This window comes from Colossoma macropomum, unplaced genomic scaffold, assembly GCF_904425465.1.
Source record: "Colossoma macropomum unplaced genomic scaffold, Colossoma_macropomum, whole genome shotgun sequence".
Taxonomy (NCBI): Eukaryota; Metazoa; Chordata; class Actinopteri; order Characiformes; family Serrasalmidae; genus Colossoma; species Colossoma macropomum.
The window spans coordinates 26386383-26403632 of NW_023494804.1; the positions used below are offsets into that span (position 1 = coordinate 26386383).

Genomic DNA, 17250 nt, shown 5'->3' on the forward strand with positions numbered 1-17250 from the left:
AACACTCATCTGGAACTGCTATTGGTCAAGACACACACAACACACAGTAAAACCATTGTGATTTTGGGGTTAGAGTCCCAGTCAGTATCACAAATACCAGTGACATGATGATTAAGAACCGACATATTGTGCAGCGCTATAGAGCCAGAATAGAGTTCAGAAACATTATAGACAGAAAGTGTGTGATGTTAGGTTACTGGAGTGTTTACCTAGCACAGTCAGCTCAGCTATCTCACTCTCACGCTCTCCCACCATGTTGGTTCCCACACAAACGTACTTCCCAGCATCACTCTTCCGCGCGTTAGTGATCATCAGCTTTCCACTGCGGATCTGTGAAAGATAAGACGGAGAGAGGCATTAATTAGAGAGCACTGTTTTAATTATTTGAGGGACGAGTGCCCGTAGTGTAGGCGATGTAGACACATTTCTGGCAAACTCTACAAGGTGAAATCTTAATTTTGATTCGCAGCAGGCCAATTTTACTTTGTAAATAAAGCTCTCTATTTGGATCTATTTGAAGAATCTCAGAGTTCAAGCAGTAAAACAGTCCTCCAAAGTTTTAGAAGAGAGGAAATGATCCAGGCAGGTTCTGGGGATGTTAACAGTTTACTTTTTTTTGCTTTTGTTCATCAGGCACTCAAGCTTTCAGATAAACAGTATTTAAAGCACTTGGTTTGAGAGAGAGGAAAAAATCAAGTTCCACTTTTGCTGAAAAGAGATTACTGCAGAAAATGCAACCAACTTCTAAGACTGAACTTTGGAAGTGTGGAAAAATATCCCTGCAGATTTCTTTGAAAAACTGAAAGTCTCACAAAAACACTGGAAGCTGTAATGAAGGCAAAGGTTTTTTCATGCTATTAAAAAAGGCATAACTTGTACTTCATAGCAGAATTGACTAGAAATTAAACATAGAGTGGTTGCTGCCTTTTGCACAGAACTGTATAAAAGAGCCACTCCCATATGGATCAACCAATATAAATTTAGTCAGCCACAGTCCTGTGGTCAGAAACTGACCAAAGATGAAATGCTGACCAATACTGACTAACAGTGTGGGTAACAGATGGGTTACATTCCCGTATAATGGACCTGTAAGATAGCTGGCTCTCAGTGACCAATGTGTGGATGTGAATGTAAAGTAGGTGTTTCAAATGAAGTGGACAGGGAGTAAGAAAAATACCCTCAGGCTGATGTCATATAATTACCAGCAACTGTTCACCTAACAAGGCTGCTCAAAGGCATTTATTGTAAAATATGAAGTCAGGTTAATTTGAGCAGTATTTTAGAGTTTGAGGCTAATTGCTGGTTCAGTAGGTAAAGTTATAAACATATACTTAGCTATCTCTCCACAGTAAAACCACCAGGTCTTGACACAAAGTATCCCTTGACTTAACAAATTCAAGCAAACACTTCTACACATGCACTGCTATAAATTTTGATGAGACAGATAAAGCTATTCTAATGCTGAAGGCCAGAAGTTTAGGAGAATGTAGTTACATGTATCAAAGAGTCCCCTGGGGTGCTACACATTTGTTTTGCTGTGATTAACAGCAGTAAAAACACAAAGGCAGGGAGGACCGAAGGACCGAAGAGTGTCCAAGCGTGACTGAGAAGAAGTGGATGGAACCTCATTCTGTGGGCTCTTGCGGGAGGAAGAGGGAGAGAGAGAGAGGTTTCTCCACTAACAGCTGGGCAGATTTACAGCAGCTCGGCTGACCGCCCCTCCGGCCACTGACCTCTCTGCTCCACAAACTGACACATTCCTCAAGCTCGTAAAAAGGCACTTGTGTGCTTTAGTGAAGGATACAGAGAGGCCCAAGAAAAGGAGGAAGAGGAGGAGGAGGAGTAGGAGGAGTGAGTTTCAAAGCAGTCCTGTTCTTTAGGGGAACCCAAGCTTTGCCCTGCCGGGACAGAAGGGTTTGAAGTGTCATCACGTTACAGCTCATTTGACGAGGACAGGGGCCACAGTGGTGACGAGCCGAGAAGGCCACAGTTAGGTGGGGCGTGTTTTAGTGTATAAAGGAACATTCCCCCTGAGTAGGGCTGCAAAGTCGATCATTATATGAAAAAATACTTTTCCAATTTTAATTTTTATACATCATTCAAGCACAGCAGCTAACCTTTACATTGTGTGAATTTTTCATGTAGAATGGACCAATAGGAATGCTCCGGAACTGCTTGGAATAAAATCTCTTTACATTAACTTGCATTAAAAGTTATGAACGTTTTGCCTTCTCCTGAAAAGCTGTCATTTTGAAGATCCCTTTTTTTCTGGAACAGTGACAATAAGATAATCTTGGTCATTCTGACAGTTTGCAATACACTGCAGGAAGAACAGGGGGTGACATTACGGGGTTTAAGTTGTATCATAAACAGGGAGTATGAGGACCAGTGAAACGAATGTGGAGAACAGTGGCTGCACAAGTGGTTATTAAAATAAAGCACAAGAAAGATCAGTGCGAGAGCAGTTCTATTTGGCAAGTGGTGAGAAAAGCCAATTTCTTTGTGCACTCGCTTGTCATGCTGAACACTGATTTTTGAGACTTTGGGGGTGGGGATGTGACAGAGAGTGGCCTAAGTCTCCAACCCCATGATTGGTCTGCAGAATGGAGATGGGTGTTATCAATTGTGCAACTGCAACAGTGCAGGTGGTTTTAGATCGTCCAATCACACTTTAGTAGGAGTTTGTAAAACAGCTTCTTAAAGCTGTATATTGCCTTGCAGCACTTAAAAAATCAACTAGACTCACGAGCGGAGTATTGCATGTGGCGAGCGAGTGCATTAAGAAATTCGCTTGCGTCTCTCTCACCACCGGTTCTACTGTTTCGGTGCAGGATGAAATGAAACAATAAGCCTCTCAAGACATTGTTACAAGGATTTTACCATGGTTAAGAGGTGTTGTTGGGCATAACTTATGATGAAAAGCAGAGACAAAATACATAATACAATATCAATTTTTTAAATAAACAGTCAAATCTATAATTAATAACAATAGCAACAAACAATTTTACTGTTAAAAAGTAGCCAATTCATTTTATTAAAAAAAAAAATCACTTGTAGCACTGATAGAGCCATGAACGATGATTGATGCAAAGTGAGATGAACAGAAGAATAGCAAAATAGTTAGATTAACCATTTAAACAAATGACCGGTGATAGATTAACTGGCTATAAATTAGATAATGGTCAGGTGTAGCAAATCCACTGCAGATTCTATGATTACAGTAAATGTCATCTAGCTTTTGTATAACATACATAAACACACAATATACATCCACTAGCAAAACATGCTACGTATTGTGCCTGATATACAGGCTACATAACGTATGTGAATGGATGAACTTTCACATATATTCCTCAGAAAACCAGTTCATCAATAGTGCATTCAGATTACAGACAGAATGCCCAGATTATCAGACGACGTTGGTTGCAGTGTCCACATCAAACGACAAACGGCACATCTGGAAGTACACAGACAAGGAACAAAGCACACAGTCTGTCTTTGAAGAACGATCTTCACATGCTGTCACGTTCTGGAAACGTCGACCCTCAAGAACATTCCTTGCTGCTGCAGACTCAGTGATACAGGACAGAATCCCTCACTTCTGATCCTCCCATCCGTCTCTTTCCTTCTGTCCTTCCTCTCCTCTGCTTTTCCATTCTCCTCCGCATCTGTCCACCCATCTGCTCTGTCCATCAGATACATAATGTTGACTTCCTCTATTCTTTCCTCTGCTTTATGTTGGGACCGTGGCCCATACTGAGGTGATTTTAACATGGTGCAGATTTGCATCCTTCAAAGTGCAAAATGTGTGAGTGAGATGTAAACTTGGCCATGTAGGTTAAAAATACACTGCTGATTAGCAGTCTCCTTTTAAAAGTGTGTAGGAAGTGACTATGGTATACAAAAGAGGACCCAATGTAGACCTTAAAGCAATAATTCACCCAATTTTCCCCTTGTTCTAAATGTAATGTCAGCCATGACAAGTTTGGTGTCGGTATGAAGTAGATCAGTAGTGGGTCACAGTGAGGGGACAAGCAAGTCGTAAGGAAGCGGAATTAATGCATATATATTGTCCTTCTTTGAGAAAAGAGCTAAATGAAGCACGTTTAGATCTGAAGTGGTACGCTGTTAATGCACCGCATAGCACCTCTGATGCTCTCAAAACTCCTCCATGTTGTTAGTGTGGCCTTTATCTCACTGCGTGCACCATGTACCATCACATTGCTCAGACAGCATCGGTAGGGACATTTGGTTGCTGTGTTCAAAGCTTTGAGTTGGTTATTTTTCCTGATAGCAGTAAGGTACCTGCCTTTAAAAAAAGAAAAAAAAGCGCTGGCCAGCTGTCTAAATAAGACAACATGGATCAATATTTATATAAGACATGTAGAGTCCGGTTAAGTATTAACATTAATGTATTCACAGTGAAGGTTATAGCCAAATGGATTACATCTAAATGTAGAAAAAATAAGTGTAATTATTTTATTACTTTTCTATCCCATAATCTCTCTGCTGTATGCCTATGTACATTTGATTCTTTTAGCATGGTATGTTATTGCTTTTGTTGATTTTGCAAACAGAATGTTGAGTAAAAGTAGACAGAAATCTTTGCACTTCTTTGGTGCGTTTATATCTTTTTCACTTCACAGAATATATGATGTGTCGCAGGGCAAACCCTACCTCTACATGTGAGTTGCGGCATGAAAAAGTTTGGGACCCCCTAAAGTAGATAACGGCTAAAAACAGCAGTATAAGCCATCTTAATTACTGATATTTTGCACATATTTTTCATACATTAAGGTGTGTTTTACACTGTCAGAAGCCACATAAGCAAGTCTATTTGAGAACACATAGCAACTTGACATGGTTTGAGGCAAGTGTGTGATGATTTAGACATGCAGTTTACACAATGCTAATTCACTTCTGTTATCTGTTAGGTTAGGTTAGGCCCTTAGCTTCAGTGTAAAACGTAAGCTGCAAACATTCAGACACCAAACAAGTCTTGGTTATAAGCTTGACACTGTAACAATAGGTTACAGTAGGTTACCTTTTTTGGTGCTATATAGCACTATTTTCAAAAATGTTCTATATAGAACCATATAAAATGCAGGCTCCATCAACCTAAAGAACTATTTTACCATGCAATGAAAGATCTAAACATGCAAATGGTTCTTTGAGTTTTCATGGTTCTATGTAGAACCATTGTCTTTACTAAAGAACCCTTGCAGAACCAAGAGTGTATTATATGGGAATCTAAAAGAGTCACACTGTAGAGAGATCCAGCAGCCATGAATTCTCTGTTCCTGCTGTCTTAATGCTCTGCAAGGTATCCAGCAAAACCAATCAGGCTCAGGCCCAGCCAGCCATGTTAGCCCTGTAGTACATGTCACATAGCTAAAGCCAAAGAGCATCCAGTTGATTTATTTTCTCCTATAAGAGCTTTGCTGTGGGATAAGTTTGACTTTAATGTGTGGTGTATGGCTTAGGAGATTTATCAGACAAGGAGAGGACCTGCAATTCCCTACAAACACACACAAACATACACAATCCCAGTGGTCAGTGGTCAGTGACAACAAGGAAATCGTCAAAATGGAATCCCGAGAGCATAGAGCACCAAGAAAAAAAAATCAACAATCTGCTGGGATGAAAGCAAGAGGAAGAACAGACAAAGGAGACAGACAGAAAGACTGAGCTATTCCCATGGAGACGACTAGGAGGGGGAGAGAGAGGCAGAGAGACAGTGGGAGAGAGAGACATTGACAATCCATTGGTGTCTCTTAGGTGCAGTATCCTCTGAAGCCCAGACATGAATAAGGAGATGTGGAGGGAACAAACGAAATGGAAATGCGCAGAATTTTCCTTTGTTTCAATGCAAACACCAAACTCCCTTCACAGCACCTCATTTTTCACAGCGGGTAGTGTCCATCAATCTGTCCCTAAGGAATAGAGGACCTGCCAGAGGAATATGCTGAAGAACATCCATATATCCTCTCTATGAGCCGTCACTTTGAAGGACCAGGAGGCAGGTGCATGTATCTTTTAGGGGAGCACAACACATCAACAGCTGCTACTAATCAATTGTGAATGGAAAATTTTAATTTTTATTATCATTTCAATAATGGATTTACAGGTGATAATTACAACTGATTACGTGCAGCCTAATAATCTGTTAATACTTCGACTAATAGCTTGACCATAATAGAACACATCCATGTATACACCTCAATCGGAACAGACTAGACTGGTTGAGGCCATTCGGAATACAATTTCTATCCAATTGAATGAGGTGGGTAATCCTGTAAATAATCCTTTAAATAGAAGAATAATAGCCATGTAAACACTTGCATCTGATTACATTCCCAATCGCCAGAAACTTGTCTGCAGAGGAGACGAGTTTATTCTCTGAACTAAAAGGCGGCAGCGGGACTGACGTCCAGCTTATGTGTCTCAGAACACTAAGCTTCCTCTCGCCCTTCTTTAATAAGTACATGTGAAGTACGTTTCCTGAGTCTGACATCATTTTAAAGTAATTAAAAACACAAGCACTGCTTACTGTTGCTCATCTCACTCTGACTGGACTCACGCGATGCTTGTTGTCATGGTTACGTCTACACAAAGTGGCACTCTTCGCATGCGCATAATTTTGGATCGGATTACTGTCAGATGTGCATATAAATGGAGCTTTTTCATCAGATTGTTGAGTAGAGTGAGCAAATAAACACCTCAGTCTTAATCTATAATTGTAATGCATTTAATTGGACTGGCAAAAATCTTTGCATGTAAACACAGCCAATGATGCATGTGTAGTCACTACACCCAACTACCGTTGTGGGTGGCTCTGGATGAGAGTGTGTGCTATATAATCTAAAATATTTGTATAAAATAATGTACAAGTGTACAATAATTGTCCTGTCTAATTTAGCTGTTTTAATACTCACTGAACAGCTTATATGAGTTATTGTGTGAACATGTTTTCAAATGCAAAAATGAGAAATTATTATGAATGAACATTAATTGGCCACTAAGTGTTGTTTATCAGTTATGGTTAGAAACTCCACATTAGTGCATCCCTGTTAGATTTTCTGTAAAGATTTTAGCAGTGCATCCTGGGGAATATGGGCTGCTATTGACAACAAGGCACAATTATGATGTGGCTTTATTTACAAATTACATTACGCACTAGCTTCTGTTAATTATGATGAGTGTTTGCCAAATAACTGCTTTTGATCTGGCAGGAGAAGGCCAGGAGTGTGGTCTACACACACACACACACACACACACCCACACACACCCACAGCAGCGTCAGGATGCTTTCAGCTCCCTCATGTAAATGCGTGTCTCCAGCCAAGAGCTGTTAATCTGCTGCCTTTCATGGGTAATTACAAATGGATTTATCGGCTTGATCCAACAGCAGGACTCTCCCAAGTTTCTGCTTTTCCACACAGCCATTTTTTCATTATTTTAGAGAAGGGGGATGATGGAGGGCACTAGGGCATCTCTTCACCCTTCAGACAGGATCACACTCCGAAATCTCACAACGAGATTCGAACACTAAGCGCTGCTACTGAATAGTCTCATGGTGTACACTGTAAAGCAGATCTAACTTGAGCAGTTTGTTGCATTAAATGTAGTGTGAATGCCTTAATAGTATAAACAGTCCTAGATCTTACAGCCCCTCACAGGGATGTTCAATTTGTTTTGTGTTTTTTTTTGCCCCCAATCCTGCAACAGGTCTGATCCAATATACAGCACCACAATTCAGACTTCAAGTACAGTCAAGTTTGTAATACCATTTCAATTTGGGTATGATATGCTAGGCTGTTAGTTACTTTAAACTGCTACTTTTTGGAGACAACAGATGTGAACTCTGTTATATACAGTTATACGGCTGCTACCATTTGCCCAATATCGTCCGCAGTGGCATAGGCACGCGCCCATGCCCATTCTTGGGCTATTAAAGAGTTGATCCTTTGGGACAACCCTCAGGTATCCAACCCACTTGTCATCAAGTGATCCAAAGGTCAGTACTCCACGCAATAGCAATCCTACCAGCCCCTCCTTATAATTTGCCACAAGGGAAAAAATGAAAAAAGCAAGGATGGTGTGCAACATCCCCTGGCAGCTAATTTTAAGACTGGGGAGTGCGCCCACTCTCCACCTTGGGTGCCCTGCCCACCACCTGTTCCAGCTCACCAGGAGGGTCCCTTAGCCTATGGATGCGCCGTCTTCAGGTTCACCCCTCATCCGTAAAGGAGTGGACCCTCGTGTGCCAGACGAAGAACTCGCCTGTACACTGAGTATGCCATAATATAAAAGCATTTAAACATAATAAAACATTTTATAAACACTTGCTTACTCACCAACAAATACAAAAATCTAGTTCACTTTTGTAAAACATTTCTATTCAAATATATTGCATAAACGTTACTGAAGAAAAAAACATGCAAGGTTCTACTGACGGACCTCATACTTAATGCCTACTGTGAAAAAGCATTAAGAAAAGAAGAAAATGGAAAATACTGTTCCATTAAAACATGCCCTTAGCTGCTCTGATATCAATAATTCACACTGGACAGGGACATTGCCTTATATATTAGATATGTTGCTGTATGTGCCGTTCTCCTTCTCTGGACTTTCCTCAAGGTCCAGGAAAGGGTCTTGTGTCGAAGAAGCATTTTCAACAACCCCTCTGTTAAACACATTATCTCACAAATGCACATGAGACACCTACACACACTCCTACACACACGCTTTAAGAGGGCTTTCAGTATTCCCAGCGGGCTCTGCTGCATCCTCATAATAAAAGCATGATAGAGCTGCTGGCCCTTGTTAAAAGCCGCTCCGCTATCCTCTGAGGTCAATCCACCCTAACGAACGGTCAGGCGTGATTGATACCTCCCTCACTCCGGGATATACGCTTAATTAAAGGAGGCTCATCATCGGGAAAGGCTCGATTGAGTTTCTGGGCAGGCTGAGAGAGAAGCAGAGTCTCATTCTTCCCTTTGGTTTGCCTTCAGGTCCATCAGAGCGTCCTAAATCAACATGTGACAGCTCTATCTGCACACATAGTTGTGTCTTAACACACTGCTGTGACATTATGGAGCGGACTTGTCAGTCTTAATGGCCCATAGATCACCACCTAATATGCAAACGCATAAACACTCAGTCAGTATAGATAGTATGCACTGTGTGGGATGTCTAGCTTGTCTAATTTATCTGTTCAAATGAAATGTGGTGTAAATGCTCTCTTTATGTATGTTGCACGTCAGAAGTTGCCTTTTTTTGAAATGTGACTGCAATATCATTTTCACTATTACTTTTTGATTAACAAGGAGGAGATCCTGTATTTGGACTGTTTAGTAACTGTTCATTTGGGACATACACAGGTAATGTACAGTGGTGTGAAAAAGTGTTTGCCCCCTTCCTGATTTCTTACTCTTTTGCATGTTTGTCACACTTGAATGTTTCAGATCACCAAATTTAAATATTAGATAAAGATAACACAGGTAAACACAAAATGCAGTTTATAAATGAAGATCTTTATTATTAAGGGAAAAAGAAATCCAAATCTACAGGGCCCCGTGTGAAAAAGTGACTGCCCCCTAAACCTAATAACTGGTTAGGCCACCCTTAGCAGCAACAACTGCAATCAAGCGTTTGCGATAATTGGCAATGAGTCTTTTACAGCGCTGGGGAGGAATTTTGGCCCACTCATCTTTGCAGAATTGTTGTAATTCAGCCACATTGGAGGGTTTCCAAGCATGAACCGCCTTTTTAAGGTCATGCCACAGCATCTCAATCGGATTCAGGTCAGGACTTTGACTAGGCCACTCCAAAGTCTTAATTTTGTTTTTCTTAAGCCATTCAGAGGTGGACTTGCTGGTGTGTTTTGGATCATTGTCCTGCTGCAGAACCCAAGTGCGCTTCAGCTTGAGGTCACAAACAGATGGCCGGACATTCTCCTTCAGGATTTTTTGGTAGACAGCGGAATTCATGGTTCCATTGACCACAGCAAGTCTTCCAGGTCCTGAAGCAGCAAAACAGCCCCAGACCATCACACTACCACCACCATATTTTACTGTTGGTATGATGTTCCTTTTTTCTGAAATGCTGTATTACTTCTACGCCAGATGTAATGGGACATACACCTTCCAAAAAGTTCAACTTTTGTCTCGTCAGTCCACAGAGTATTCTCCCAAAAGTCTTGGGGACCATCAAGATGTTTTCTGGCAAAACTGAGATAAGCCTTTATGTTCTTTTTGCTCAGCAGTGGTTTCTGTCTTGGAACTCTGCCATGCAGGCCATTTTTGCCCAGTCTCTTTCTTATGGTGGAGTCATGAACACTGACCTTAACTGAGGCAAGTGAGGCCTGCAGTTCTTTGGATGTTGTTGTGGGGTCTTTTGTGACCTCTTGGATGAGTCGTCGCTGCACTCTTGGGGTAATTTTGGTCAGCCGGCCACTCCTGGGAAGGTTCACCACTGTTCCATGTTTTTGCCATTTGTGGATAATGGCTCTCATTGTGGTTCGCTGGAGTCCCAAAGCTTTAAAAATGGCTTTATAACCTTTTTCAGACTGATAGATCTCAATTACTTTGTTTCTCATTTGTTCCTGAATTTCTCTGAATCGCAGCATGATGTCTAGCTTTTCAGGATCTTTTGGTCTACTTCACTTTGTCAGGTAGGTCCTATTTTAAGTGATTTCTTGATTGAGAACAGGTGTGGCAGTAATCAGGCCTGGGTGTGGCTAGGGAAATTGAACTCAGCTTTCCAAAGATGTGATAAACCACAGTTAATTTATGTTTTAATGGTGGGGGCAATCACTTTTTCACACAGGGCCCTGTAGATTTGGATTTCTTTTTCCCTTAATAATAAAGATCTTCATTTATAAACTGCATTTTGTGTTTACTTGTGTTATCTTTATCTAATATTTAAATTTGGTGATCTGAAACATTCAAGTGTGACAAACATGCAAAAGAGTAAGAAATCAGGGAGGGGGCAAACACTTTTTCACACCACTGTATATGGGTAACTGTTCTGGGTGTCAGTATTGAACACAGAAATCACCATTCAGGCATTCGTTACATGATGTCATGGAAAGTAAGTGAGTGAAAACAGATGCCAACAATTCGGTGAAACGTTCCACAGGGCTGTGAAGGGTGACAGTTTTGCTTGTATTTAAGATTAAATGTCTTACACTTTGCTACCATGAAACATTATAGCCAAGCGTGTTGCCAAGTGCTGTTAGGGACAAAATTGAAAAGTCAGGGCAAGTTTGGCTGTAACTAGGTGAACAGCTCTAGCTGGCATTACCTAGAACTTAAAACAATGAATATGTATTTGTATAATGTAGTGGGTCACATCTCTGCCTTCTACGCTGTAGATTGGGGTTTAATCCCCAGCCTAGGCAAGCGGACTATACCAATAAGAGTCCTTGGGCAAGACACCTAACACTTCCTTCACCTACCTGTGTAAAATAATTAAATTGTAAGTCACTCTGGATAAGAGAGTTTGTCAAATGCTGCATGTGCTGACTCATTAGCTCATTTAAGGCAGCTTCTGTTTCTCAAGCACAGTGATCAAATGATTCCCACAAGAGATAAAAAAGAGATGCATTTTCATGGCAAATCTGAGCCCAAAGTGTGACTTTATTGAGATCTCTACTGAAACTCAAGGAGATACATGTAAAATTACTGAACTATTTTGCTCAGGAGAAATGTCTAAAGAGCAAGAGATGTCAGCAAAAGTCTTCTTTGTCTTTCCATCAGATCTGAAGAGAAACTACAGAAATATTGAGATCTATTTTTAGATTTTTCTTTCTTTCTTTGATATTTATAAGTTTGATATTTTGTGATATTTGTGTTTTTCTCCATATAAACTGCGTTAATATGTCATTGCATTGCAAGGTAATGCAAATCAACAAAGAAAAAGATGATCGTTTGCATTAAAAGTTTAGTTACCCCTAACGTTTGACAAGAACTATAATTGTAACAGGGCTCTTGTTAATTGTATCATCATGTATGCTCATGTGACTGGATAAAGCACAATTTATCTCGGATTAGAACTCTGAAACAGCAACAGCTCACCGTAATGCGCTCGTCTCTGTCATTGATGTTGGCTCCATCTTTCCTCCAAGAAATGGTGGGCTCTGGATGGCCACGAGGGGGCTGGCACTCCAGCACGGCTGGTTCGCCTTCTGCCACCATCACATCTGCAGGGTTCTGTCTGAAATCATCACGCAGGACTGCAGAGAAAGAGAGGAAGACGTGTTAAAGTAATAGGTTGGCACATAAAAACTATGTGGTCTGTTTGAGATTACTTAACTCCTTTCAGTTTGATACAACTGTGGTGATTTAGACATGCAGTTTGCACATTGCTAATTGATTGGATACAGACTTCCATGACTTCTTAGCCAAAACTAAAGAAGCAAACCTTAGACACCAAACATATCCTGGCTGATCAACTATATTTGCACTGAGGGGGAAATAAAGTAAATGAGATTTATTGGTTTCTAACACACATATGCATAATAATGGACAAAAACACAGACAAAATTCAGTATTCAACATGCCTGCTGCTACTGTTTTCAGCTAAACAATGTACTTTTACAGATAAACTGTCCTTTTAATGAGTATTCTCCAGTACTGGCTGAGTAAGCAGATATCTTTTCTTTTACAACAAACGCTACAGAATGGCTTAGCTCAGGCATGAACTGGTGCTACATTGTTCGTCACATACGCTAGTCTTAAAGGAATTGGTTTGTCGCCCAGTCCAAAGGTGAAGCAGAACAATAGAAGCGGGGATCGTATCCAATCACTCGGAAAGGACTGACGGGTGGAGTTTTTTTTCTGTCGCACTTCGCTACTCTTTCATCAGGGAGAGAGTGCGAGAGTCGCCGCTGGACTCATCACCCGGCACCAAACTAAGTGCCTGTGAGAGGTCAATCACATCAGCTGGGCAGTGAGAAGATGAGATTGAAGCAGTGAACACCCCAGGGAGCACAAAGACATGTGGAGAGGGAGCTAACCCCCCCTATGGCCAGCTCTTATCTCCTCAATGTGTAACTTAAAGGAATAGTCTGAAACATTACATTTCCACAGTACCCCAAATGTAGTCAATCAGCTAAGACAGGTTTATCAGAAGTTTGCTAGTTTTGCACTGGAGCTACGAGGCTACTGTAGCTAACAGTTAGCATTGTGCAAACTGCATGTCTAAATCATCACAAATTTGCCTCACATTATGTAAAAATTGTTAAGTAATCTCAAATAGATCTGATTACATCTGACACTGTATATAAAAATGGATGAAAATATGTAGTATGGAGAAAAAAGAAGCAGCTGCCATCTTTTGTAACTTTTGGAAATTTGTACTTGTCTTCAAACTTGTAGATAATGGTACGTCATACGTATAGTACATACAAGCAGAGGTGTGTCATATGACTTGGACTAGAGTCCCACATGAGTGACGAATTTCGTGACTTTAGACTCGACTCAAGAAAATCGAGAAAGACTTGGGACTCGACTTTGACTGTAACACCAGTGGCTCTGACTCAAACTACCAGTTGTTTTTAGTTGGTTGATCTAGTTTTAGTGCTGAGCTAGTTTTTATTTTAATCCTATGCACCCAATGCTACCAAAAATCAGACTCGGGACTTGAATCGAGACTCGACTATCTTGACTTGGGACTTGACCCTGGACTTAAGTGTGAAGACTTGAGACTTGCTTGTTACTTGCAACTTAGTGACTTGTTCCCACCTCTGCATAAAAGTCATCGAGATTACTTAATTTAATTCAACATTATTTGAAGCCGGTAATAATGTAGGCATGCAGTTGCATGATGCTAATTAGTGAAGTATAATCTTCCATTACTACATTAGCCTCAGTAAAAAAATTAAAGAAGTAAACTCTGGACAACAAAAGGGTCTCGGCTTATGAGCTACATTTGGAGTGAGGGGAAAATTGTGTAGGCCTACTTTTGATTTGCTGCACTATTCCTTTACCTCCCCTTTTAGCTAATCCTTCCTTCCTCTCTCTATCTTTCTATCTCAGGTCACTCCCTGCCAGACGTGCTCAGGTAAATATTTACATAACAATCAGATTTCAGTCCTGCCAGCAACTCTGTTTGAAGCGCCCTGAAACAAAACACTGAGCTCGTTAGTGAACACTTCCCTGCCTGTTTGCTCATCAAACACTCGAGCTGTGAGACGCAACAGCCATTACGGTGCTCAGATGCATCTTCAAAGGCCTTTACGGCTATTAGCCAATTGATCAGTCAGACAGACCACACAAATGGGAATTTTATGCATTTTCGTGCGTTCTGTTTAGAGCACAGAGACTCGTATGCACAGTTGAGTGACAACCAGCTGTGCTGTGGTCAGCTTTAGAAACAGATTTCAAATGATGGATAAATAAAAAACAACCCGAGAGAACTAGCAATTAGACAGCAAGCGTGCAATTTCAAATAAGCCCATATGGCATATAAACAGATCGAAACTTGGCATATGTCGCTGAAAGGCTATTCAAACATGAACGTTACCTAATGCTGACATCTACAGGTATCTGCAGCATATAATTCATTGAATTATACATCACGTCGCAGAGGGAGGCCACGGCCCAAGCGCCTGCAGGGGGAATGCGATGAAAAAGGTAATTTCATTTCAGACCCTTTCATTAAATCACTGAGCTGAAGAGTCAATAATCATATTCCCAACAGTGGGAATGTGCAGCGGTGGTCTCAGGAGAGGGTGCTGTCATAAATCCCACTCCCCGTCCACGCTGTAGCCAGCGCCTGCTGCTGCTGTCCTCCAGGACCGTGAAGCAGATCACATTACGCAGCATTAGATTACATTGCAGCAGCCTGCAGTACATCACACCACATTATACTGCATTACACTATACAGCACTGGTCTCTTTCAGGGTGCAGCGCAAAGGACTTTGCACACAGCCTGTGCGACTTATGGATGAAACATCTGTATGAAAAGAACTGTAGATGAACACATGCTACTTCTATGATGACTTGCACACCAAGCTAAAAAGTGCTGCTCCACAATAGTGCATCATTTTTACGAGTCTGAGTTTAACTATGATATTGTTTGATTATGTGAGTTTTTGAATTGCACCAAACTGGAATTCTGCAATTTTTTAAAACATTAAAAGCTGACTGACCGATAATAAACAGCTCATGTTCACACGATTGCTCATGCTAACATTAAAAATGAATGGCCGCAGACAGGTTCAGAGTGTTTGTCTCCGAACATGAAGAGTTAAACTAAGAACTGAACATACCTGAGTGAACTGGTCAACGACTTGGCAATCCAAATGGTGGGTCTTGTATCTTTTACTATCAATATTTAGCAGAGGCCTAGGGCTGGGAGTTGATCCTAGAATGTCCATTTTCCAATTCAGTCATTTAGAAAACATGAGTAGACTCCAAAGCATTGGACTTGATTCCACAAAGTGACGCTCAATTTGTCCACACTTGTGTGCACACGTATGTATAAGATGTTTTACTGTCACTGTCTGGGCAGCCTGTCTGAAAAATGCATCCTTCCAGAACACACATATTAATAGACTGGCTGTGTTTTACTTTGGAAAAAAGTAGCTTACAATCAATATACAGTGGTGTGAAAAAGTGTTTGCCCCCTTCCTGATTTCTTATTCTTTTGCATGTTTGTCACACTTGAATGTTTCAGATTACCAAACAAATTTAAATATTAGACAAAGATAACACAAGTAAACACAAAATGCAGTTTATAAATGAAGGTCTTTATTATTAAGGGAAAAAGAAATCCAAATCTACAGGGCCTTGTGTGAAAAAGTGATTGCCCCCCCCATTAAAACATAAATTAACTGTGGTTTATCACATCTTTGGAAAGCTGAGTTCAATTTCCCTAGCCACACCCAGGCCTGATTACTGCCACACCTGTTCTCAATCAAGAAATCACTTAAAATAGGACCTACCTGACAAAGTGAAGTAGACCAAAAGATCCTGAAAAGCTAGACATCATGCTGCGATTCAAAGAAATTCAGGAACAAATGAGAAACAAAGTAATTGAGATCTATCAGTCTGAAAAAGGTTATAAAGCCATTTCTAAAGCTTTGGGACTCCAGCGAACCACAATGAGAGCCATTATCCACAAATGGCGAAAACATGGAACAGTGGTGAACCTTCCCAGGAGTGGCCGGCTGACCAAAATTACCCCAAGAGTGCAGCGACGACTCATCCAAGAGGTCACAAAAGACCCCACAACAACATCCAAAGAACTGCAGGCCTCACTTGCCTCAGTTAAGGTCAGTGTTCATGACTCCACCATAAGAAAGAGACAAAAATGGCCTGCATGGCAGAGTTCTAAGACAAAAACCACTGCTGAGCAAAAAGAACATAAAGGCTTATCTCAGTTTTGCCAGAAAACATCTTGATGGTCCCCAAGACTTTTGGGAGAATACTCTGTGGTCTGACGAGACAAAAGTTGAACTTTTTGGAAGGTGTATGTCCCATTACATCTGGCGTAGAAGTAATACAGCATTTCAGAAAAGGAACATCATACCAACAGTAAAATATGGTGGTGGTAGTGTGATGGTCTGGGGCTGTTTTGCTGCTTCAGGACCTGGAAGACTTGCTGTGGTCAATGGAACCATGAATTCCGCTGTCTACCAAAAAATCCTGAAGGAGAATGTCCGGCCATCTGTTTGTGACCTCAAGCTGAAGCGCACTTGGGTTCTGCAGCAGGACAATGATCCAAAACACACCAGCAAGTCCACCTCTGAATGGCTTAAGAAAAACAAAATTAAGACTTTGGAGTGGCCTAGTCAAAGTCCTGACCTGAATCCGATTGAGATGCTGTGGCATGACCTTAAAAAGGCGGTTCATGCTTGGAAACCCTCCAATGTGGCTGAATTACAACAATTCTGCAAAGATGAGTGGGCCAAAATTCCTCCCCAGCGCTGTAAAAGACTCATTGCCAATTATCGCAAACGCTTGATTGCAGTTGTTGCTGCTAAGGGTGGCCTAACCAGTTATTAGGTTTAGGGGGCAATCACTTTTTCACACGGGGCCCTGTAGATTTGGATTTCTTTTTCCCTTAATAATAAAGATCTTCATTTATAAACTGCATTTTGTGTTTACCTGTGTTATCTTTGTCTAATATTTAAATTTGTTTGGTGATCTGAAACATTCAAGTGTGACAAACATGCAAAAGAGTAAGAAATCAGGAAGGGGGCAAACACTTTTTCACACCACTGTATGTATGTAAGCTAT

At 40.9% G+C, this 17250-nt stretch overlaps 1 protein-coding gene across 3 annotated transcripts in view; it reads right to left on the reverse strand.

Annotated features, from left to right (window-relative positions):
- The window catches only part of LOC118824279 (roundabout homolog 1-like), a 288995-nt gene that overhangs the window by 47482 nt on the left and 224263 nt on the right, over window positions 1-17250 (reverse strand). For all 3 annotated transcript variants that reach the window (XM_036594306.1, XM_036594308.1, XM_036594307.1), the window contains 2 exons: window positions 12081-12238; window positions 210-330 (listed from right to left, as the gene is read on the reverse strand). In XM_036594306.1, the coding sequence (XP_036450199.1) occupies window positions 210-330; window positions 12081-12238 (279 nt within the window). The remainder of the gene's footprint in view (window positions 1-209; window positions 331-12080; window positions 12239-17250) is intronic.